At 48.7% G+C, this 22,835-nt stretch overlaps 8 protein-coding genes across 8 annotated transcripts; 5 read left to right on the top strand and 3 right to left on the bottom strand.

Moving 5' to 3' along the window:
- Positions 1–933: 933 nt before the first annotated feature.
- Positions 934–4,353, bottom strand: PHF3 (PHD finger protein 3). The gene is made up of 2 exons (XM_024465013.1): positions 3,963–4,353; positions 934–3,857 (listed from the first exon to the last, which is right to left on the bottom strand). Exons 1-2 carry the CDS (start codon positions 3,967–3,969, stop codon positions 1,339–1,341), a joined length of 2,526 nt encoding a protein of 841 aa, XP_024327306.1. The 5' UTR covers positions 3,970–4,353; the 3' UTR covers positions 934–1,338.
- On the bottom strand, positions 4,354–7,904 carry VC83_01328 (uncharacterized protein). Its single transcript, XM_024465011.1, has 2 exons — positions 7,629–7,904; positions 4,354–7,321 (listed from the first exon to the last, which is right to left on the bottom strand). Exons 1-2 carry the CDS (start codon positions 7,708–7,710, stop codon positions 5,682–5,684), a joined length of 1,722 nt encoding a protein of 573 aa, XP_024327073.1. The 5' UTR covers positions 7,711–7,904; the 3' UTR covers positions 4,354–5,681.
- VC83_01329 (uncharacterized protein) lies at positions 4,600–5,540 on the top strand (the record flags this gene model as incomplete). The annotated part of the gene is made up of 2 exons (XM_024465012.1): positions 4,600–4,658; positions 4,742–5,540. 2 exons carry the CDS (start codon positions 4,600–4,602, stop codon positions 5,538–5,540), a joined length of 858 nt encoding a protein of 285 aa, XP_024327072.1.
- Positions 7,905–9,045, top strand: VC83_01327 (uncharacterized protein). Its single transcript, XM_024465010.1, has 4 exons — positions 7,905–8,065; positions 8,120–8,304; positions 8,356–8,774; positions 8,831–9,045. The coding sequence occupies exons 1-4, from the start codon at positions 8,042–8,044 to the stop codon at positions 8,968–8,970; spliced, it is 768 nt and encodes a 255-aa protein (XP_024327075.1). The 5' UTR covers positions 7,905–8,041; the 3' UTR covers positions 8,971–9,045.
- Positions 9,046–10,748, bottom strand: VC83_01326 (uncharacterized protein). Its single transcript, XM_024465009.1, has 2 exons — positions 10,329–10,748; positions 9,046–10,270 (listed from the first exon to the last, which is right to left on the bottom strand). The coding sequence occupies exon 2, from the start codon at positions 9,965–9,967 to the stop codon at positions 9,263–9,265; it is 705 nt and encodes a 234-aa protein (XP_024327076.1). The 5' UTR covers positions 9,968–10,270; positions 10,329–10,748; the 3' UTR covers positions 9,046–9,262.
- Positions 10,740–11,801, top strand: MED7 (mediator complex subunit med7). The gene is made up of 2 exons (XM_024465008.1): positions 10,740–11,121; positions 11,190–11,801. Exons 1-2 carry the CDS (start codon positions 10,879–10,881, stop codon positions 11,715–11,717), a joined length of 771 nt encoding a protein of 256 aa, XP_024327077.1. The 5' UTR covers positions 10,740–10,878; the 3' UTR covers positions 11,718–11,801.
- Positions 11,802–12,342: 541 nt separating this feature from the next.
- VC83_01324 (uncharacterized protein) lies at positions 12,343–16,475 on the top strand (the record flags this gene model as incomplete). Its single annotated transcript, XM_024465007.1, has 6 exons — positions 12,343–12,673; positions 12,724–13,471; positions 13,524–13,755; positions 13,807–14,927; positions 14,999–15,911; positions 15,973–16,475. The coding sequence occupies 6 exons, from the start codon at positions 12,343–12,345 to the stop codon at positions 16,327–16,329; spliced, it is 3,702 nt and encodes a 1,233-aa protein (XP_024327078.1). The 3' UTR covers positions 16,330–16,475.
- A 186-nt stretch (positions 16,476–16,661) lies between these two features.
- Positions 16,662–19,870, top strand: VC83_01323 (uncharacterized protein). The gene is made up of 2 exons (XM_024465006.1): positions 16,662–18,380; positions 18,429–19,870. The coding sequence occupies exons 1-2, from the start codon at positions 16,770–16,772 to the stop codon at positions 19,716–19,718; spliced, it is 2,901 nt and encodes a 966-aa protein (XP_024327074.1). The 5' UTR covers positions 16,662–16,769; the 3' UTR covers positions 19,719–19,870.
- Positions 19,871–22,835: the final 2,965 nt, after the last annotated feature.

Genomic DNA, 22,835 nt, shown 5'->3' with positions numbered 1-22,835 from the left:
CAGCTCCATTACTAAAGACCCGTTCCGATAGAGCAGATGTTGCTAGAATTGCTAAATGGTCCCGAGCAATTGCAGCTATAATTGGATATTGATATTGCTTTGCCGCCTAATATTTAAGGATATCGGTTACTAGACCTACCTGGGGCTCAACAAGCTAGCGCTTCCATTCTGGTTCTTGGTAAATGCTATGAGAGATAATAAATCGTCGTCAGAGTCGGGTTCTATAGGCAGTTGTGGTAAATCGGCCTCAGCTTCCCTTTTCTCCTCATCGAGATAGTATTAGCGGTCTCTATATTGAATAAAGACATCATCAAACTGCTGCTTAACTCTATTCCGGTTTACTTCTTCAGCACTGCTTGGCTAAAGGCTATTAAATACGTTGAAATTCATGCGTGGATCGCAAATTGTAGCTACCCCTAAATGACTCCATCGTTGATTTGTAGCAAGTGTATAGTACTCATTAGGCTTCTTATACGCAGCAACACAAGCTAGGCTAATTGTCCATGATATACCAACCTCCTTCTACAAAGCCTTGAGCTTATTTATTATCTTTAGATATTAAGGAAATGATCTGATGGCAAATCTGATAACTCCGAGTCACTCATTTTTACCACAATCGTCACATTTATAATAGTATTTGAACCATAGAACACGTTGGCATTTGTGCGGCCTTAGCTACTCTTAGCTACTCTTGGCAATATCCTCAAGACCCGGATATATCCTTAGATCGCAAGGATAGGTTGTAGGCCTGGCGGATAGGATATATCCGGATCAGTATCCGGATCAGCTCAGGTCATATACGATCCGTGCCGAACACTGTCCGTCCGTATTTATGTATTTATGGCAAATTTATATAATCTTTAGTAGAAAATCACATTAAATATAACTCATTTAAAATTTACGGGAGTATTTAATGAAATCATATAATTTTTAGTCGAATAAATAGAAAACCCGCCTTAACAATAAAACAACATTCCAAGATTCAGCATAGAGTAGTTTTGAAGTTACATTTTAGCATCATAAGCCTTATGGACATAGCTCCTACATCAGCAATAATGCCACAACTAAAGTACAAGAACATCAGTCCCAAACCAAGCAACCTGACATACAGTCAATCCTCCCCTGCCTTATTCCCCCAATTAAACCGCCCCAGGCCGTGGTATCATAAGCTTAAGACGAACACAATCATCCAAACGAAGCTCGTTTCCCGTTCAAGGTATTCGTCCCTACATCCCCCTTCTGCCAACTTTTCCGTAATATAAGAACAACAATCCGTAGTTCCTCCAGAGATTCCGATAAACCCCTTATTTCACACAAAGTCCTCCCATCTCTCACACCTCACTGTAGGGCACCGATGGCACCAGCGCCAGCAACCTTGGCCGCATCTTCGGCAGCCTTGGCCTGGCCCTTCTTCTCTAGGAGCTCACTTAGTTTCTTCAGATCCCCGCGGGTATCCGGGTCTTCTTCAAACACCTGGCGGATGACACGCCACTCGGTGGGCTCCATGCGAAACGCCTGCGCCATAAGGAAGGTCGCCGTGGAAGCCGTAATAAACTCGCCTAGGATCTCCCTTGCGACCGCCTCACCGCGAAGCTGTTGAGCCTGGCGCTGCTGCTCAGAATTGGGTGGCTGGGTGGAGGTGACGCCAGCGGTTGGTGCAGCGTGGGCGGGGGACTGGGTGGCAAACATGCCTTGCGGTGGCTGGGGAACGATGAGAGACATGGACGGCCCTTGGCCGCCGAGGGAGAGCTGGCGGTGGCTGTGATTGGACGGTACTGAGGGTGAGCCGCTGCCATCGTAAGATTGGGCCAGCGTGGATTGGCCCTCTGGCTCGCGCACGACAATGGCGATGATCAGCATTGGCTCTGTACGCTCCGTTGGCAGCATGTTGTTGTCGAGGTTGCTGAGGAACTCTGGCCCGTTATCTTTTCCGGCTGGTACTGGGATAAGGTACGTGTCGCGAACGTTCGCGAGTGTCTTGTTGCCGACGACACCATATCGGTTCTTACTGCGGAAGTATTCGTAAAGCTGCATAAACTCGCTTGCCGCGCGCTCACCACCAGATGCAGAAAGGGAGATGACTGTGACATCGGTCTTTGGGCTGTAACGGAGGCTGCAGAGATACTCAGTCGCCTTTCCGGGGTCGATGCGGCCGGCGACAGAGAGACGGGGGTCCAAAAGGTTAGACCATGGCGTGCCGACGGTGCTGAGATCTGCGCCGGCCACGTGTCTAGCAGTAGCACTGAAGTCACAAATAGAGGTCATGACCATACTGCCGTGCCAGATGATGGATGGATCTTCCGCATGCTCAGGAGGTTCGTAGGGTGGCGAATTTGCCTCTGTCCCATCGTCAAGAAGCCTGTCGATATCGGGGTCTTGAACCAGGTTTGCTTGTGGAGGTGGTGCTGCCATAGATGGCTTACGTGAATGCTGAGAGACAGTTGGTGATTGGACTTTGGAGTAGACGCTGTTGATGTCAAAGTTGTCGGCCGCGCTAGCCCTCCTCTGGGCTGACTTGGTCTCCTGCGAGTCTACCGATATTGGCTGTGGCCTTTGTGCACTGCTAGGAGTGCTATATTGTGGGTGATAGTCGTCGATATCCATTGGGAGCTCAGGGTGCTCGTCTTCTCCTGGCGAGTGCTCTCGCGATCTTGCGCCCATTCCGTGGTTAGGATCTAGCATGCTGCGGCGGCGGCTGGCTGGCATCTCCTCGGTGGCAGCTTCATATTGCTCGTCCTCGATAACCTCGTCACCTTTGTGCGTGCGCCTTATACGCGGCCCATCTTCTTCGGTGATCATTATAGCTTGCTTGTCAGCACGTGCCTTCATTTCTGCGGTTTGGCGTTGGAGTTCTTTGGAGGCCATGTCATCTTCGTTCATGACTGCAAGGACACTTGGCGTGAGAGACCTTGATAGCAACCGTTCACAAAGTTCCTGATTAGTCTTTAAGTTCGCCACCACCTTCTTTGCTTGAGTGCTATACGCAGACTTAGAGATGGAGACATCGTGAATTGCTCTCTCGATTTGAAGTGCAAAGCTCAGAGCTCGTGGGTCAACATCCTCTTCGGAGCCTTGGAAGTTGCCATTTTTCAGAGAAATTTTGAGTGAGTACTGAAGAGACTTGTTGAGAAGTTTGGCCGCTCCCTGGCGGGAGCTATCCAACTGTGAGATCGTTTGTGCAAGGTCCTTGGGGACATTTTCGTCCGGTGGTGCAGGCGATGATGACACCTTGCGTAATTTGGGAACTTTCAAGGCCTCATCGTGAGACTCGTCTCTAGTTTTGCGCTTGGTGCTTCCTGCGCGACTGGCGGCTTCCTTCTTTTCCTTCTTGGCCTCGGGTTGAGCGTCTGGTGTCTTCGATTTGCCATTCTGTGGCGTTTCGGCTCTCACCTCACTGACCCTCTTGCCCTTACCCTTTCTCCCTCTCTTGTTCTTCTGTGCCTCGAGAATAGCCTGGTCGTGTGCCTTGAGTCGAGTCTCCCACAACTTCTCTCCACGAGCTATGGAGTCTAACAGCTCCTTATGGTTTTCTGGCTTGCACCTCTCGCACCAGTACTCCATGTTCTCGAGAACATCTTTGTCGGTTGTAATGCCCATGCACACATTGTGTTGCCAGGCCTCGCAGTCCGAGCATGCGATCCAGTCTTCTCCAGCGGAATCGTCTTGTTCCTCCGCTCCGCACACACAGCGAATGACATCTTCCTCTTCTTCCTCCGCGGAGGCTTCTTGAGAGGAAACTTTCTTGGCAGACGCCTTCTTTCCTCCGCGCTTCTTCGATGGTTCGGCAGGTTGGTCGAGTTGATCGAGACTCTTCGTATGCTGGCCTTTGGTCGCGCGGACCGACCTTCGAGGTTCGTCTGTGGGGGGAAACACGTTAGCATTGAAGCTCTGAATGCCGCACACGCCACGCGCATACGCTGTTGCGCACGGCGACGGCCGTGGTGCTTGCGATCTATGCTTACCAGACATATTGGGTGATAGTGGTATCGCGATTTCAATATATTCACAGGCGATCGGGCTTTACAATTGGATTCCAGTCAAGTCAAGCGGCAGTGTTCATGCGCGCATCACTGGATCTACGGGCAAGCTAAGGTGTAGAAGGCAAATGAGCTACCCAGAGAATGAAGCCCTCTTCAATGCCTGTCTTCCAACAATCTCCGTGGCGCGTTGCGCAACGCAAGTTCCTGCGCGTTTATAGATTCCAACCAGAACGCGCCTTGTGCGAGTATAGGGGGCTAGCAGACAATCAAACAGAGTTATAGCTGTTTGCGCACAAGACCCAGAATGTTGAGGGTCGATATTAGTTGTCGAGAAAATCGCGCGCAGAGGTCGTTCGCGATGATGATGTTGTTTTGGAGTTGGGGGCGAGGCGAAGATAACTCATTTTGGGGCAAATCTAACGTGGCAGAACCCCTGCCATCACTATCACGTGACACATATTTAGCGGGATGGTCCAAGCTCCTAGTGAGGGGTGGCTTCGCGTCGCATTGAAACATTTGGCAGCTCGATTGGAACATAAGAAGCCGTACGTAAACAGACAGATTTGAACGAACAACCCTCTGATGGCTGATGTACGAACTCTACTACGGAATGAGCGTAATGCCCGGCGCATCAGCTATCGGCATGCAAAATACTCTGAGACAGGGAAGCTACAATGCGTAGTATGTCATATTGAGCTGAAGAATGAATCGTTATGGAACGACCACCTACGATCTGAGAATCATTTGATACACCTAAATAGGAACGGCCACGAATCAGGTTTCCCAGCTGGTTCCCCAGAACCAGGACCTGCACAGACCAAAAATGGCGACGAAGAGAAACCGCAAGCCGCCACCTCAGCTGAAAAAGAACCCCCAGCAAAGCAAACCAAGAAGCGCAAGGCTAGTGATGACGAGGAGGAGGAAGAACAAGCGGACACCAGCAGGAAACGAAGTAAAAATGCACCTCTGCTTGGCTTCTTACCTCAAGGATTCTTCGACGATGCCACGAAAGCGGAATCCGAAGATGCCCCTTCCAATAACTCCAATGGTCAAGAATTCAGGCTCCCCTCACGTCCCGCCACACCTCTCAAAGCACCAGATGCAGCGCCAGAAGCCGCAAAGCTCCCTACAGTTGACGAAGATGAATGGGCAGCTTTCGAAGCCGACATCGCGGCAGCTGAAGTCACGGCCGAGACAACAGACAATGCCGTCATAAGCGCGGTGCCAATGACGACAGAGGAGGTCGCGGCAAAATCGAGGGAGGAAGAGATGAGTGCTAGGAAAGAAAAGGCTGAGGCGGACTTGGAGGGGGATAGGGAGGATGCTGTGAGGAAACTGGAAGATGAGTTTGAACAAATGAATGAATTAGAGGAGCGGGTGAGGAGGTTGAAGGAGAAGAGGGAGGCATTGAGGGTAAAAGAACCCACTCGTGTTGCTCCAGAACCTGCAGGAGGAGGCAAAACGGAGGCCCCAAATTCTACTCCAGAGGAAGAAGATGAAGATGATGATGACGACGGGGAAGACGATGACAATTGGGCAGGCTTCAGGCTGCGCGGCTAAGGAATATATGGCATGGTTGAAGAGACAGACAATTTGGTCGAAGTCGCTGTGTAATACTACAATGATACCCTAAAGGCTTTGCTGGCGTTCATATGTTATACAACTATTTATTTCCCGTGACAACCCATACCACCAACCTCACTAAGGGGCTGGGGCTGGGGCTGGCGCGTCTACCTCATCAACATCCATTTCCATTAAATGTCCCTTCAGGCCCTTCCTCGTAACATTCATGGCTCTCGCAATCTCCTCTTCCTCCTCTCGCATCCTCCCCTTCCCAAAAGCCAACGTCTTCTGCTGCCTCCGCTTCTCTTCCGCAACCTTCTTCTCCCGATCTTCCAAGGCTTTCTGTCTCCTCGCCCTCTCCTTCCTCTCATTCTGCGCCTCCTCATCTTCCTCGGCCTCTGCCACTTCCGGTGCCGGAGGGAGCGTTGCGATGAACGTCTCGATCAGAGGGTCTCGGATAGAGGGATCCAGGGAGATGTACTTTATATCCGCTAGTACGGTTGGCGGAAGATGCGAGGGGAGTGTGGAATTATTGAGTAATGCTGGTGGCTGTTCTTTGAGCAAGTTGAGGAAGTCGGATTTGAGTGTAGCTTGTGGGAGTTTGAGTCGATTGATATGTTCTCGATAAGACTTCTCACGGTCTTTGTCAGAGAGGTTGGTATCGCGCATCTCTTGCTCCCTTTTAAACTTGCGCCTGAATTCGGGCCAGTACAGCTTCGGCGTTGCGTTCTTCTGCAGGAATGCCAGGCATGGTATCCGCGGGTCTTTCCTCTCCTCCCTTGCCCGCCTTTCACGCAGCTGTTGAATTTTCTCCGTCGACCATTCGTCCCAGACTTCCTTCCTGCGTCGCATTGTGGCAACGGCGGTGTATCTAGCATCATCGACTAGTGTCCCCTCTTCTATTATTCTATCCCACGGTGTGTACGGGCTCACACCGGAGTCGTTGAGTAGGTCTTTGAAGAGAGCAGTTGCATCCTCTTCCGTTAGTTCCATACCTTCGGCACCCTCTTCCCACTCTTCCATATTGCCATCGTCGTATTCTCCTGGTTCGAGACCGTAATCTTGGCCCATTGCGGCCAGTTGAAATGCAATGTCATCCTCTGTGAACTCAACGGGCCCTTGCGGGCCAGGTTCTTCAGTCCGTTGCCTTTTCGAGGTATTATCCTCATCCTCGTCATCTGTAACCTCAACTTCTTCATATTCTGAACTATCATCAGCCTCTGGATGGCTTTCAGTGGGCACTTCCGGCTTCGGACGTGATTGAGCGCCTGGCATCTCTTGCGCCCCTGGAGCTTGAGCCGCCTCAGCTGATTTTTCGCCTGCCCAAGCGGCAGCCTTTTCCTTAATACGTTGTTGATCAACTGCTAAGATACCCTCCTTTAATTTTTCCGGTATACGCCAAAAGCTCTGGTTCTTCTCGGAGTTGTACGCAAACCGCCTCCCAAGCTTGGTATCAATGAGGAACCATGGCTCACATCCGGGAATAGCACGCTTTGCTTTTGGCTTGTCAACTGGCTGTGGCTTCGGCCTCGAGTCACGCTGTGAACCATGTCCGACTCTACCTCCTCGATGACTATCTGGGCCACCTCTGCTGTCGTGATGGGCAGAAGGAGGTCCAAAAGCAGAGCCTGGTCCCAAATTCCCAACTGATTGGTACTGGAGGAAGCTAAGTGCCGGATTGGTAGGGGCAACAGCAGGGACTTGAGGAGCCGGTGGCGTTTCAACAGGCCGCTGGTATGTGGACTTCTTGGTAAGAGTATTATAATAATAGGTGTGACCTAGTCAGGATGTCAGCGTATTATACTTGGAAAAAATTATAAACGAAGAAAACCGAAGTCACGCCGATTTATGTATCGTAGCCTGTGGGAGTAGGACAAAAAAAACCAGTGAGCGGACATTCTCCTATAATGAGTTTGGAGCATGTCTCTCCTTGGAGGTTGGTTGGGGCCTTCAATATGACGCCCTGTATATGCCCGAACAGGTCCGAGCAGAAGAATTGAGACGTAAAAGAACCGCCGTAACATGATGGACTCAAAACTAATATTTGAAGACCCAAAGAAAGTGAGCTGAAAAAACGTGACTGACCTGTAGGAGCTTTATGTTCCGTCCATCCAGGTGGAAGAGACGGCCGCCCTTGAGCTGCCGGCATGTGCGTTGATTTTAGCATTTTATATTTTGACTGCCGTTACCGCAGCAGTTTATCAATCAGACAATCATTAAAAAGAGTTCTGGGAAGGAATATGGTCCAGTTCGTTCGTCATGCTTTATTGGTCTGGCCAAAAGATATGATGTGAGGCGCCAAGGCAAGAATAATTTAGCGCTAAACACGCGTGGACCTGCTTGCCTGAAGCTCCCCCAAGCTTGGCTTGGGTCAGACGTCCTCACAACCAACACATCAACTCTCTATCTCCCTACCACCAAACCTTCTGCTGAACTTTCACTTCCCCGGTCTTGATACCCGTCTTCAATTTCAGTGAACTTTCGAATAATTACCAAACATGTCGAGAAGATACGATTCCCGAGTAAGCATGCGTCAAGGTAGTCGTGTTTGGAAGGCTGAATCTAATGTGATGTAGACGACGATCTTCTCGCCCGAAGGGCGTCTGTACCAGGTCGAATATGCGCTCGAGGCTATTTCACACGCGGGAACGGCGATTGGGATATTAGCAACCGATGGAATCGTTTTGGCGGCTGAGAGGAAGGTTACCAGCAAGCTTCTGGAGCAAGATACGTCAGCTGAGAAGCTCTACATCTTGAACGAGTACGTGGTCAGATACTCTGTTGAGCAGGATGGATTCTAAACTCTCTATAGCAACATGATCTGCGCAGTAGCAGGCATGGTCTCCGACGCGAACATCCTCATCAACTACGCCCGTCAAGCCGCCCAACGCTACCTCCTTACCTACAACGAAGACATCCCATGCGAACAGCTTGTGAGGAGGTTATGCGATCTCAAGCAAGGCTACACGCAGCACGGTGGTCTGCGCCCATTCGGTGTTTCGTTTATTTACGCAGGTTACGACCCCCAAAGGCAGTTCCAGCTGTACCAGAGCAACCCCAGTGGCAACTACGGCGGGTGGAAGGCAACAAGTGTGGGAGCAAATAACGCAAGCGCCCAAAGCTTGCTGAAGCAGGATTACAAGGAGGATTGCAACCTGAAGGAGGCGTGCGTGATGGCCGTGAAAGTGCTTAGCAAGACGATGGATGCGACAAAGCTTAGCAGCGAGAAGAGTAAGTCTCCTTTGCGCGCTTTGATTACTGATGAAGTGAATTAACATATTTTACAGTCGAGTTCGCAACTGTTGGCAAGACGAAGGAGGGCAAGATATACCATCATTTATGGAGCGCGGAGGAGATCGAAACGCTACTGAAGGAGAACGACTTGGCGAAGGAAGATACCAGCGACGGCGATAGAGTTGTCACCTAGAATATCACGAAAGTTGGCTGAGCGGCTATTGTACTTTTATGCTAGAGCGAGAGAAATGACAAGAACTTTGAACAATTCAATGCTTCCTCCGTATCATCATTTGCGCTAATGCTATGTCCATTTATAAACATCCCGTGTGGCTTATAATCCGTAGATGTATACACCCGTCTTCATAATAGCCCTAAAGTTCCCCGCAGTGTATTCATACATGATCCGCTCTTTTCACTCAAGTGCAAAATCGAAATAGATGAGCTCATTCGATCAGCCCATAAACCCATGAGGAATCGGCCTTTCAGTCCGAGTCTCCGCTATCAATCTCACCGAGATTGAAGGCACTCGGCCCGGTCCCTTCATGCATAACTGCCGCCTCCTCATCGTTTCCGACCTTCGCAAACCCGCCCCCAGAGGTCACTGATGTCCGCGATGCATACGGAGAATCGCAATTCACGTTCCTCAGACGCGGATAGAACCGTCGGTAGCTCCAATGAGCAACAATCATCCCCAAAACACTGCCAATAGTAACATCATACACGTCGTGCCGGTAGTCCTCGCATCGCGAAATTGCAACCCAGCCTGCGAGTATCAGCGGCGCTAATGCCAATAGACCCCTTGCCAAGTCGCCTTCGCGGCGGAAAACGTGCATCTGGCCGGAGAGGAACAACGCCAGGAAACCCAAGCCAGAGAATGAGAAGCTGGAGTGTCCGCTAGGGAAAGAGCGCCATCCATCATGGAGACGGTGGTGGTCATTCTCTGTACAAACTTCCCATGAGACGAGTGTATGAAGAGGTGTGCCCGCCTTCGCTTTGCAGCGGGAAATGAGATCAGGTCTTGGCCTGCCGACAGCATTTTTGATAAGGTCGGTAATGACAGCCGTTAACAGCATGCCGATGAAGAACGAGAGTATGGTAACGTGGGACTTGTGGAAGCCGGCGCGGGAGATGGCGAGCCAGAGAGCCATTGCTATGAGGGGGACACCGCCGCCGTAGAGGAACATCATTGCTAACTATAGTCAGCCAGTGCTCTAAAAGGCGCCTGCGTGGCTCGGAAGTATTCATAGGGGCAGTGCTGAAATAGCCTCTGAAAGTTTCAGATTCTCCGTATAAATGGATAACTGCTGACATCTTGCTCGTTGCTTCGCACACGCCCTACGAACACCTTTGGGCAGTACGGGTATAGAATTCGAGTAATCTAAAGACTGAGACTCACAGACGGGAACCCTCTCATGTTCCGCATGAGGGTAGGCAAGGTCAATGTTGCCCAGTTCGAATAATCTATGGAATGGCGTGGTGTTGAACTCGAGCTTCATCCACACGCAACATGTCAGCAAAGGCCATTTAGAGTCACGGCCGGGTTCATACCACAATATAAGCAGCTATAAGGACTGCCAGGCCAACATAATCCGGGGCATATGTCTTTTGCCAAAATCTGGCAACCGCCCCGACCACGCCTGGTTGGCTGGTAAGACCATTGGTAGCCCGATCCTTCCCCTTCGATTGTACCATTGTCGCTTATAGCATCCAAGTAGCTGGTACAGGTTTTAGGTGCCGATGAGACGTTATTATGCTCTTATACCGTGACGCGGTGGCATTTATCGATGAGGTTTGGCGTTGGACTCTCTGCTGACGAACGTTGTCGTGTGTCGTTCTGGCGGTGGTTCCCACAGGGTCGAACTGCGATCCCTGTCACCAAAGCCGCGTTGCTCCACCCCAAGCTTTAAATTGACCTTCCCTGCCGATCCCGCGTATGTGCCCCTCCTCACCACCTCAAGTACCGCGTCGTAACTCTTCAACCACAGGAGTTATGGCATAACGCTCCAACGATACACCATGACGCGGTGAAATAAATGCTGGATAACTCGATTAACAACCTTGCCTGGTTCTGAGCGGCTGTGCCGCAAGTTCTGCCTCAATGGCAGACCAACAACAAGGGAATGTCCAGGCATTGGCCTTTCCAAGCCCACCTCCGTTTTACCAGCACTTCACCGAAGAAAATCTCGCCCGTGTATCCGTATTACGCGCTGGAAGAGAGTCCGACTCAAGCCAAAAGGATGATTCACCCAAAGAACCTGAGTTGCAAGGCGATCTCCAATACCTTCAGCCGCCAGAGCCTCCTGCCGAAGGAACGTACAGGAGCTTTGGAGACATCTACAATGTATGTGGTTTCCTATGCCTAGCTTGCTGCTTGATGATATACGGATTGTTAAACTAATACTCTACCAGCTGAACGATATCCTGCCGTCCCTTACCGAGCAAGGAATCGAACAACTCTACTCTCCTCCTGCCACACCATCAGGCTCCAGTGCAGGACCAGATAAACAATCACATTCAGATCGCACGTTGATCTTGAAGCGAATTGCCAAATCTTTGCTATTGAACTTTCTTGAACTCATGGGCATCATGAGCGTCAACCCTGAACAATATGCCGAGAAGATTCAAGATTTACGAACACTATTCATAAACTTCCACCATTTATTGAACGAATATAGGCCTCACCAGGCGCGAGAGAGTCTGATACTAATGATGGAAGCTCAATTAGCGAGGTCAAAGGCAGAAACCAACGGCATTGAGAGTATGAAAACCAAGGTGGAAGGGATCCTGGCGGGCTTGGGTCAAGTGAACATTGCACCTGAAGAAGCCGAGGAGTATAAAGATACCAAGAAGGATCTTGAAGAATATGATGGTGCGAAGGATGTATGGGATGAACTACACCGCGAGTATGGCTTAGTTGAGCCTGTAATATCCTCATAATCCAGCTCGTAACCCCAGAATGGCCTTTGACATTCTTACATGGAACATGAATAAAGATAATAACAATTCTCTACAATTTACCTGTCTATTCCTGAAAATTTGATTTCTTTTTTGTTTCGTCTCGTCGGAAGACCGCCTTCCTTGTTGGAATCAATTTTGTAAGTGAATCTTGTGACGGTATGTGGAGGAGAAGATTGTGCTTAGTTTTTAATCCTCCCCCCACGCGGTGTTGCCAGCATCTAAATTCACTCAGGACCGAGGCTGGCTTGGAGCCTCCCCTTGTTGATATCCCCTTTAATCCACGTTTATCTCACATTACCTCCGATGTTTGGCCGCTTTATACTGATAAAAGGCAAATTCAATTCGGATAGTTGCGCAGCAGTTCTAGATATTTGCTATGGTTTTGTTGGCCTGCAGCTGTCTTTGTTAGAGCTGGATCTTTTCGGATAACTTCACCCTACCCCCTTTCGATAGCGGGATTTTGACTTTCGGATTTCGGATTTCGCTCTTTGGATGCGCACACACACGGTCTCTATAACGAACAATTCAACTTTGTGTTGACCAATAGCCCCCTGGGATTAGCGACAAACCCGACAGAGTGAAGCAGACTCCCCCATAAAAACATATGGAATCTGCCACCGAGGAAGATGCGGAGTCTATGAGTGACTTTGAAGAGGCTGTCCTTGATAAGAGAAGTTGTATCATAAAATCCATGGGGTATATCACCTGTGATGGCATGCAGATTGCCGCCGATGATAGCGTGGAAGCTGTCTTTGATGATGGCATGGAAGCTGTCTCTGATGATGGCATGGGAGATGCCACTGATGATTGTATGGAAAATGTTGCCGATGATGGGATGGAAGATGCCATCGATGATGGGATGGAGACAGTTACCGACGACGGCATTCGAGAGCGTTTTCAGCTGTTTTTCAGCATTCATCCAAACTTAAAGCCTGGTATGTGGGCACTCCCAAAGTCTATGATATAAGTGACTGATCAATAGCAGATGAGCTGGTCAACATCCTCAAAGATTCTGGCTGGAATGAGAGGGTTACACTCCGAAAAATATACGAACTGAAAAATGGCTATGACCTGAGTCCTTCGCGAAACCGTTTGCCAACACCAACGCTCGATTCCGACCCCGGTTTAGCTCCAAGTGCAAGTAGTGCAACCGTTGGATATAATGAGAGCACGGAAAATCTGAATGGAGAACTCCCACGTGTTCGAAGCCCGATAGTCATCGACGATGACAGCTCACATGGCGAGCACTACGGAGGGGAGGGAAAGTCTGCTATACTTGATGAAAATTCTTCAGAGAACAGTTCTTTAGAGGATGATGATGAACCATTCGTTCGTGTTCGAATGCCAAGAGTGTCAAGGGTTCGTGCACCTCGCCAGCGTACTTCAGGAGTAGACAAAGCCACCGAGCATACAACCGTGACCAGATGGATCGGAAGATTGGTTGGCGGATTATATGTGAAGACGCTACTGGTTTGCAATGGAGATGATGCCCTGAATCAGAAAGGAGGTCTCGTGGAATCCTACGTTCAGAAAGGCAAGTTGGGTGGTCTTATTGATATGACCGTCAATAGAGACAAGCTACGGGAACAGGGCTGGACCGGGAGGGATTATACTGACAAAGTCGAGCTGATACCCCCAGTTAAGTTGGTGGACAAGAAACAATCGAAGAAGTTTTACGGAGCTGCTTTCATTGACAAAGATCGATTCCTTCCTGGGGATTGTATTACGGTGCGGTAAGATATACTTCCTCTCGGCAGGTCGAAGCGGTTGCTAAGTCTCAAGCAGTGCAGGAATTGACGATCGGGATCACCTCACTGCCAACGGCAGACTGAAACAGAATATTAAAGAGACAGCTGCAAGAGTCTGGTTTGCAAGGATTGTCAACATATTCGCCAATAAGAGGGGGGACCCCATGGCTCATGTCCGATGGTTTTCTCACGGAGGTGACACATTTCTTGATGAAACTGCCGGCCCAAAAGAGCTATTTCTACTCGACCGCTGCGATGATATTGAGATGGTGAGTTTTTCAGAGGGCACGTGTCTATGGATCCCACTGATAACCTTACAGAGCACAATTGTTGGCAAGGTAAATGTGGAGAGATGCACTCAAATTGGCCCTTCAGAAGAAAGCGACCGTTTTAAGAAGCCAAACTGCTATTTCTATCGATTCTTCTATGATGATGAGGAAACCACGCCCGTAAGATTTGAAGATGCCAGCTTCCACGAAGAAAACATCAAGTTTGGAGGCACAGAGAACTCTCAACAGTGCTTCTGCTGCGCCAGACGCGAAGAGATACAACATGAACTCTCTACGAGGGTAACAGGCACAATCAACGAAGACCGCTCGGCAACCAGCTTCTCACACGACGGTATTAAATACAAGCTCAATGATTGTGTCTATATGCTCCCAAGGGCGTCCGATGAGCCCCATACGATCGGTCAAATCATTCATATCAAATGCACAGGGGGATTTAATTGGGCTGTGAAAGATCCTTCTAAACTTCGAGACTCAGTACAAGGTATTCATGTAACCGTACAGATACTCAGAAGGTATGATGACTTCAACAGCGACTATCGAACTGAATTCAAGAGTGGCGAAAAACATGCCATTCGGGACAGTCGCAGACTGTATCTAACTAATAGGAGGAAAACGATCGATGTAGACGATAAGCTGCTTGGAAAGTGCCAAGTAGTGCATCCAGGCAGAATCAACAATCTCGCAAAATATAAGGACCTGGAAGATACATTCTATGTGAGTGGCAGAGAGCCCGATTGTTCCGATGGAACAGCGACAAGAAGAACATTTGATCTCGAAGATCTTGAGCCGCTTAATACCGAGGATTTCCATGATTCCGTCGACGGAAACGAAATGGTTGGAATGGAGGAGAAGCGACATGAGACGTTCTCAAAAGCTGGTCTCAAGCTCCGAGCGATGGATGTGTTTGCCGGTTGTGGCGGCCTCTCTTCTGGGCTGCATGAAGGTGGTGCTGTGGAGACGCTTTATGGAATTGAATGGGATATTGATGCCAGTCGAACTCTCAAGAGAAACTTTCCACATATGAAAGTATACAATGAGAATGCGAACACCTTGCTACAGAGAGCTATCCAGGAAGAACGAGGAACAGCAACTGGCGTCATGAAAGACCTCCAAGGAAAGCCGATGCCACCTATGCCCAAACGTGGCGATATGTGAGTCACCAGTAACTTAGAAAAGGTCGATATGTATTATTGCTAGAGGAGATGTTTCTAACATTTCCCAGTGACTTCTTGTACGGTGGTCCACCTTGCCAGGATTTCTCAGGGTGCAACCGATGCCCCAAGGCCAACTCGATCAAGAATTCATTACTGACGACATTCTTGTCCTTTGTGGACCACTATCGACCGAAATACTTTCTGCTGGAGAATGTTCGTGGCCTACTACAACATCGACTGGGCAGTACCCAGAAAAAGTCCGGCCCCGGTGTCCAGGGAGGTATTCAACAAGGTAGTGTGAAGTTCATTCTCCGAGCACTTACATCTCTGGGTTACTCAGCGCAGTTTCATATGCTGCAGGCCGCAGAACATGGCGCGCCCCAATCCCGGCGACGAGTATTTTTTTGGGGAGCCCTATTGGGCCGTAAATTGCCCTTATATCCGCAGCCAACCCATGTCTGCAAAGGTCTCTCAGCTCCAACTAACACGTTCACCATGGGAAGTACTGCACCTCATAATCCAGTCACAGTTGGAGATGCAATTTCCGACTTGCCAGCGTTTGATTGGAGAATTAAGGTGCCCGGAGAAGACCGTCAAGCTCGACGCCAACGGGAATTAGGGATACCAACAGTTGATGTGCCTTTGGGTGGGAAGGCGCCAGTTGGGGACAACTGTTCTTTGTATGCCTATGGACCGATTACAGAATTTCAACGAGAAGTACGCCGTTATGTCAAGGGGAATATTGTCAAGAACCATGTTACTCGCCAATGGGGCTCTCAGACAATGCTGCGGCTTGCCCGCATTCCAATGAGACCACAAGCAAACCATAACGATTTGCCCCTCGAGCACGATATGGCATGCTTGCGCAATCAAAGAGCTTCAAAGAGTAACTTCTATCCGAATCGTTACCATCGGTTGGACTTTAAAGAGCAATTTCAGACTTGCTTGACAAACGTTGACCCAGGCGGCGAGAATGGCAAGGTAAATGCAATTCTTCACTTGTTGATCCCGTACTTTCAGCGGACTAATATAATTATTGCAGATCTTGCATCCAACCCAACGCCGAATTCTTACGGTCAGAGAGTTTGCCAGGGCCCAAGGGTTTTTAGACACGTTTACTTGGGATCCCAACGCCCAGTCTCCAAGTGCCATGTACAAGCAGATCGGCAATGCTGTCTCTCTGCAACACGGAAGGGCTCTTGGAAAAGAGCTTTTTAATGCTCTCTACGCCCAATGGGAGTCCGATAAAGCACCAAATGGCGAAGAAATGTTCCCAACTGTAGATCCTGTCGATGGTGATGAGTTTGAGAGGTTCGATGATGATGTTGAAATGAAAGATATCAAACCGGATGACGGCTGGGCATACAAGGAGCCGATTATCATTTCAGACAGCGAATAAGAGGAAGGGATGAATGAATATGAATATGGGAACTGTTCGCGGTGAGACAAGCCAAATGCCTGTCACGTATATCCTCTTCATAGACAGATATGATAGGAATAATGAATTAAATAAATCTAGCCGGATCACTCTTTAAAAAGAGAGTCACTTGATTCTGGCTTGCTGAATTTAAATATAAGTTCTCAATAATGGATAGCACCTCTCATAATATTTTATAGTTTTGTTACCTTCGTTGCGCCGTTCTAGCTTTAATATTGGGGGGCCGAGCGAGGCGAGGCTACCGTCTACAAAGTGGAGGTGCCACCAGACACCACATTTCATCATCAACATCACTCAGCCTCGTCCACGACCTACGTTCAACGCAACACGCCTGTATCATTATATCCCTTGCTTAAGGGCCATAGATGTGGCCACCTATTGTTTATCGCTTATAGAGCGCCATGCCTGTTAATATCCCAGCCACAGACTGCGGGGAAGAATTAAGCCGGTTGATGGAATCGATGAATCATGCCGAAACCACCGCTCGAAATAACGACTTAAGAGGGGAATACCTCACATCGAATCCCCAACAGCGCGACCAAGCTCTAGATGGTCACCAGCTTCCTTCGCCGTCACCTTCTCCGTCACCAAGAAGCACGTCGCCGTACCTCATTTCGCCAGAGACACCGGAGACCGAATTCGATGGAGATTTCGGCAAAGAGCGAAGCAACAATATCGTCGGCCGCTTACCGACGCCCGCTCTACATAATGTATGGAAGGATGATTCTTATTTAAAAGCTCCTATCCCACCAGTTGCAGATGCTGGGGCATCGCGGAGTTCAAAACTGTCCAAAGCCCAGGGCGAAACGGTCAAGAAACAAAGAGAAGCCTCCACGGCCAACGATGTGCCTAATGAGGGAGTCCGCAAACTGTCATCCTCCGAAATTGAGAGCTTGATATCTCAGCCTGACTCGCTTCCTTTACCAGCCTCTATGCAACCGGATTCTAGAAAGAGAGGGACGACCCTCCAGAATCCACCCACATTCGAAGATTTCGAGTCAAAACAAATCCGATCGCCACCTGCTCGCACATCGGGATTCTCGTCTGGGAGCCAACGCCCTGGCACAAATTCCCGCGTGATTTCTAGTCCGCAGGTTGGCCGCCGTGAAAACTGGCAAGAAAGAAGCTCGAGGAATATGTCACCGGTGCGAAGACAACCCCCTTCAATGCGGGGATCCGATGGGTTTGATCCAAATACCTCTGTCAAGTTGTCGGCTAGCAATGGACGCTCACGAGTAACATCGTTACCCTCCGAGCCCGCGCTACCACAGACCAGCGAAGAGATCCCTCTTCCTCCACTGTTGAGTACATACCTTGAATTGGAACTAGCGTCATCGCGGCCATCGCCGTTATATATACATCGGTCTCGTGGCCAGGAATACCCCTACGAGTCAGCAAAGGTTAAGTTTGAACGGCTCTTGAACTTTCTACTGGTACCTTTGTATTTAGAACCTGCCCTTCTATTTGGAACCTTGGCATGTCTTGATGCTTGGCTGTATACCTTCACAATTCTTCCTCTACGTTTTATAAAAGCTATCGGTATTTTGGTATCTTGGTGGGCCAAATCGCTGGCGGCAGAGGTGCGCTTCGTGGTGCTGTTTATTTATCATGGATCACCGCGGCTATGGCATCGCCGCAGAGGCTACAGCTCCAGCGCTGATATCCCTCACCCGCCTCCGGTTCAGAGCGGTCAGGACGGCGTTCAGTCACAGGTATTGTCGCCAAGGCCTCGTGAAAGTGGGAGGTTTTCTGATAATAGCGGCGCCAGTGGCATGGAGACGGAAGGCCGTCGCTCTGGAGAGAGAAGGACGAAGCTTGAATGGGGCCGAAGGCACAAAAGAACCAGATCTGTTCCATCGACATTATCGCCATATCATAAGGCGGATATTCTTCAAGGCCTGGTTATTATCTTTAGCTGTATCATTTTGATGCAACTAGATGCTAGCCGCATGTATCATAGCATCAGAGGGCAGGCAGCTATGAAATTGTATGTTATATACAACGTTTTGGAGGTAAGCTATTCGAATCATATGGTCGTGGGTTGAACTAAATATCTGCAGGTTGGCGACCGACTACTCGCTACCGTTGGGCAAGATATCCTTGAATGTCTGGTATGTGATGAGACATTGGAGCGGGGATTGGATGGTCGATCCAAGCTTCTTCAGCCGCTGGGCATGTTCGTCTTGACGTTGGTGTACAATGTTATACATGCCACAGCACTGTTCTACCAAGTCATCACCCTAAACGTGGCCGTGAATTCCTACTCCAACTCTCTATTCACACTGCTTCTCAGCAACCAATTTGTGGAAATCAAAGGGACAGTCTTCAAGCGAGTTGAGAAGCAAAACCTCTTTCAGCTTTTTTGTGCCGACGTTGTAGAGCGCTTTCAGCTATGGCTGATGCTTATCATTATCGGACTTCGAAACATTGTCGAGGTTGGCGGGCTCAGCATCCTCAGTAATCCACAGTCCGCCAGCGGAGCTGCCGACACTCTGCGAAACGCCACGATTCCCCTCCGCAGTTCCATTATCCCAAACAGTTTTAAGATCATCCCGAGTTGGTCTGGTGAGGTCCTCTCGCCGTTACTTCTCGTTCTCGGCAGTGAGGTTCTGGTCGACTGGATCAAACACTGCTATGTCGGAAAATTCAACAATGTCAAGCCTGTTATCTACAAGAAGTTCCTTGACATCCTCTCAAAGGACTACTATACCAACGCATTCGTCAACCAAAACCTCACGAAACGGCTTGGCCTTCCAGTTATCCCACTGTCTTGCCTCTTTATCCGCGCATCTGTTCAAACGTACCACATGTTCGTCGCCACTCATTTCCCGCCGCCTCTAGCATCTACCGCGACCTCCATATCTCTTGAATCCGAGGCGACTGCCTCACCTGCAACAACAGCAGCAATGGAGCATCTTGATATACTTATTCGCAAAGCTCTAGGCCGCTCGACATATGTCACGGGCGCATCTGTGGAACGAACGTGGCAGCTCTTCGACTCTGATGACATTATTTCATTTATAGCCATGGCGGCTTTCTTCCTCGGAGCCTTCCTCGCGCTTTTAAGCTGCAAGCTTGTCCTCGGCATGCTTCTACTCCAGTATTCTCGCCGCCGCTACGAGTCCATGAGTATACGCGAGAATATGGGCCTGGACACGAACGGAAAGCGGTTGGGCGGACTCGGTATGGTGGAGTTGGGGGAGGAGAAGAGGAATATCATATATGAGGATGACCCGGAGGCCGCCAAACAACTGAAGGAGAGGGAAAAGAAATGGGCTGAACAGGCGAAGCAGCAGACGGATTTTGACAAGGTCACGAGATACGAAATGGTTGCTAAGCGCATTTGGTGATTTAGTTTGGCGGCATTGGAACGGCGTTTTATATATCATTATACACATTGAATGGCGTGGGGGAGCATGCATATATATCATTTCTTCAGGGCTCTAGTATCTGATCTTTTGGACAATATCATACCAAATACAAGGCAGCGATTATTATTTACCCAATCCACGAACTAAACATTTATGACTACTACACACTGCATGGTAGCGATTTAGCTGCTGCCTGTGACTGCGTTTGCATACAGCTGTACGCTACTTAAAGCAACTACTTATTTAATACTCTGGAGTACCCAATACTATTCGACAACAGCATAGCCACCCCTACTGCGTGGCTTGAGCCAATCAATCAATGCATAACACAGTCGGCGCTTCCCAGCCTCCTCGAGATCAATCTCCAAACCGCTTCCAGTGACGCCGACACTGACAACTTGATGACTCTAGTACGATACCCGCTGAGATAACGATGAGCTTTGGGTTCTTAGCTGTCGATTTCATCGCAGCTCTTGAGCTTGTCGCAGTCATCGACGCCCTGCGCGAGCACACCATGCCGAGCTTATTTCGCATGGTGTGCTGGATCGACTTCTAGTCTTTTCACGCTAATGAGAGCCGTTTCGAGACAGTATAGTTCTCGATACTCACTGGGAGTTCTAGTTTGAGACTGAAGGATGGCTGGATAAAAATACAATGGGCGGTTTGTAAAAAGGAGAATGTGGCCAAGTTCAAGGCCGATTTAGTTGGACACACAGAGTCTATCCAACTGCTGCTTATGGCGATGCAAATGTACGAATAAGTTTCCAGAAATGGACCCATGGCTAATTTCTTCTGAACAGGGCTTCGGCATCTCTACACGAGAAACCTCTCAATCAAGAAGCCCGAAGTCTCGCTGGCAAAGTTCAGGATTCATATTTTGGGTGTTTGCAGCGTCTATCAAGCATAGCCGAAAACCTCCAGAGGTACAATCCTTTTCGTCTTTATATCGAAGGGAATTTACGCTAACTATTGAAAAAGTATAATTGAGCAGGGAAAAAAGCTGATCTTAATGACGACTAAGGTTATGTCAGTTCCCTCAGAGTTGTCCATTTCATTTGGAGTTTGTGCGCTCTCCTGAGGCAAGTCATCGTGCTGAAATCTCTGATCTCGATTCTCAAGATCAGCTTCAAAAAAGTGGGCCATGCATCGAATATGATTGAAAGGGAAGAGTTTGTCGAAGAAAGATGTCAATCTTGTAATGGAGTGGGACCTCTGCTTCTCTCCGGGCCAGCGAGTGGAAATGAGCATGGTATTCAAGCGACAGACCAGGCCAACAAACAGCTGTCCAAACAGCTGTCCTTGAAGAGGAAAACTGATGAAATTTGCTGAAGTCTAAAATGTTGATTGAATTTTCGCCGAGTGCTGGATCCAGAGTAGACTGGCCACGGTCCGGTCCGGTCCGGTCTTTTAATGTTGAGTGAGGACTGTTTTACGGTCCAGTCTTTTTTTTTAGGACTGGACCGTGAGACAAAAAGACCGGACTGATAACATTCTAGTCTTTTTTTTAGAGTGTAGACTGTTTGCTAAAGTTGAGGTCCCTTTAAAAGACCGGACTGATAATAGTCCGGTCCAGTCCAGTCTTTTACATTATAAGTGGGGGCCACCACATGTCATCACATGATATGTTATTAGGAATAGCTTTAAGTGCAATCGAATATTAATAACGTTACTATTAAGTGTTACTGTACATGCATTTTGAGGTATAAGTTGAAAATAGTATAACTATAATAGTTCCATTTACACACTGTTAAATAATTACACGTGATTATATTTACACGTGATATTATATTTACAAGTGATATCATATTATTCAATCAAAATCGATCATAGAGTAGTCAATTAGTTATGACTTAACGTACATGTATAGCGAAAGCGCCAAACAAGCGAAAGCGCCAAAATTATCTACCCTCACGACAAACATTGCGATAAATCTACCACAACATTAGAAATCAATTGAAACTACTCGGAGTCCTCTTCCTCAGAGGTGTCTATTACAATCTGACACGTGCGCGCATTGTGCCCAGTCTCACCACACTTGCCACAGCGACGGGCACGGGTTTCTTCCCTTGGCTTCCGACCACGGCTTGCCCTTATTTCCTGCTCTACCTGCTGCACAACATCCCTCTCATCCTGTAGCTCTTGCGCCCCTTGTTGACTAAGTGATCCTCCTTGCTGTAGTCGTGTTTTCCTAGCTCTCCGGCGCTTGCTTAGTACTTCATTTGCCTGTCGTAGGTTTTGGTTCTCTCCCTTTAGCAGTGCTAATTGATGCATTATTTGCGATGCACCCTTTGTAAACTGGTCAACAGCTGCATAGATTGAGGTTGGAGAGCTATTTTGATGGCGTGAAATCCGAGTTTTAATAAATGTAGACTGTGACATAGCTTCAATTGGGTTGTTTGGTGTCTGAGAAACCCAAGGTTGAGCAGTACCTGGGCGGGAGCTTGGAGGCGTTGGTGTCCTTAACTTAAGATCAAGTGTAGATATCACTATCTCAGGGTCAAATGGAAGAAGCCCTGCCCCTCGGAACCCGCCTCGAATGTTACTTTCCGTCATTGTAGTGTTAAATGCAGCGTGGAAGGCAGGAAAGAAGTCATCCTTTGTAATATGAGAAATATGAGACTGCATCATACCTTCAATTTGCCGACCATAGGCCTGCTTTAACGGGCCGAAACAGCCAACATCAAGTGGCTGGAGTAGATGAGAAGAGTGAGCAGGCATACAAAGCGTAATAATGTTGTGTTCCTTGCAGTACTCCTCAAACTCATCTGAGTGGTGGCTCTCATGACCATCAAGGACTAACAAGCGATAACCACCAACACTCCGGGCCTTTGTATGCTTCTCAAAGTGCTGAATCCAATCCATGCCTCTCTCGTTTGTAGTCCAGCCATTTTCAGTAACAGAAATCACCCAATCGCTTGAAAATCCACTATTCTCATACCAAGATGTAAGGTGGTTTTTGCCTGCAACAATGATAAATGGTGGTACTGCTCAACCTTGAGAACTAACGCCTTGGATTACTGTAACCCATTCCCGATTACCAGGCTGTACCTTCTTTGCTTTTGCCCGCCCGTCTGAGCTTGTTACAACCATAGCAGT

The sequence above is a fragment of the Pseudogymnoascus destructans genome, assembly GCF_001641265.1.
Source record: "Pseudogymnoascus destructans isolate 20631-21 unplaced genomic scaffold scaffold_3, whole genome shotgun sequence".
Classification (NCBI taxonomy): Eukaryota; Fungi; Ascomycota; class Leotiomycetes; order Thelebolales; family Thelebolaceae; genus Pseudogymnoascus; species Pseudogymnoascus destructans.
The sequence above is the reverse complement of the archived record's forward strand: the minus strand, read 5'-3'. Positions and strand labels throughout refer to the sequence as shown.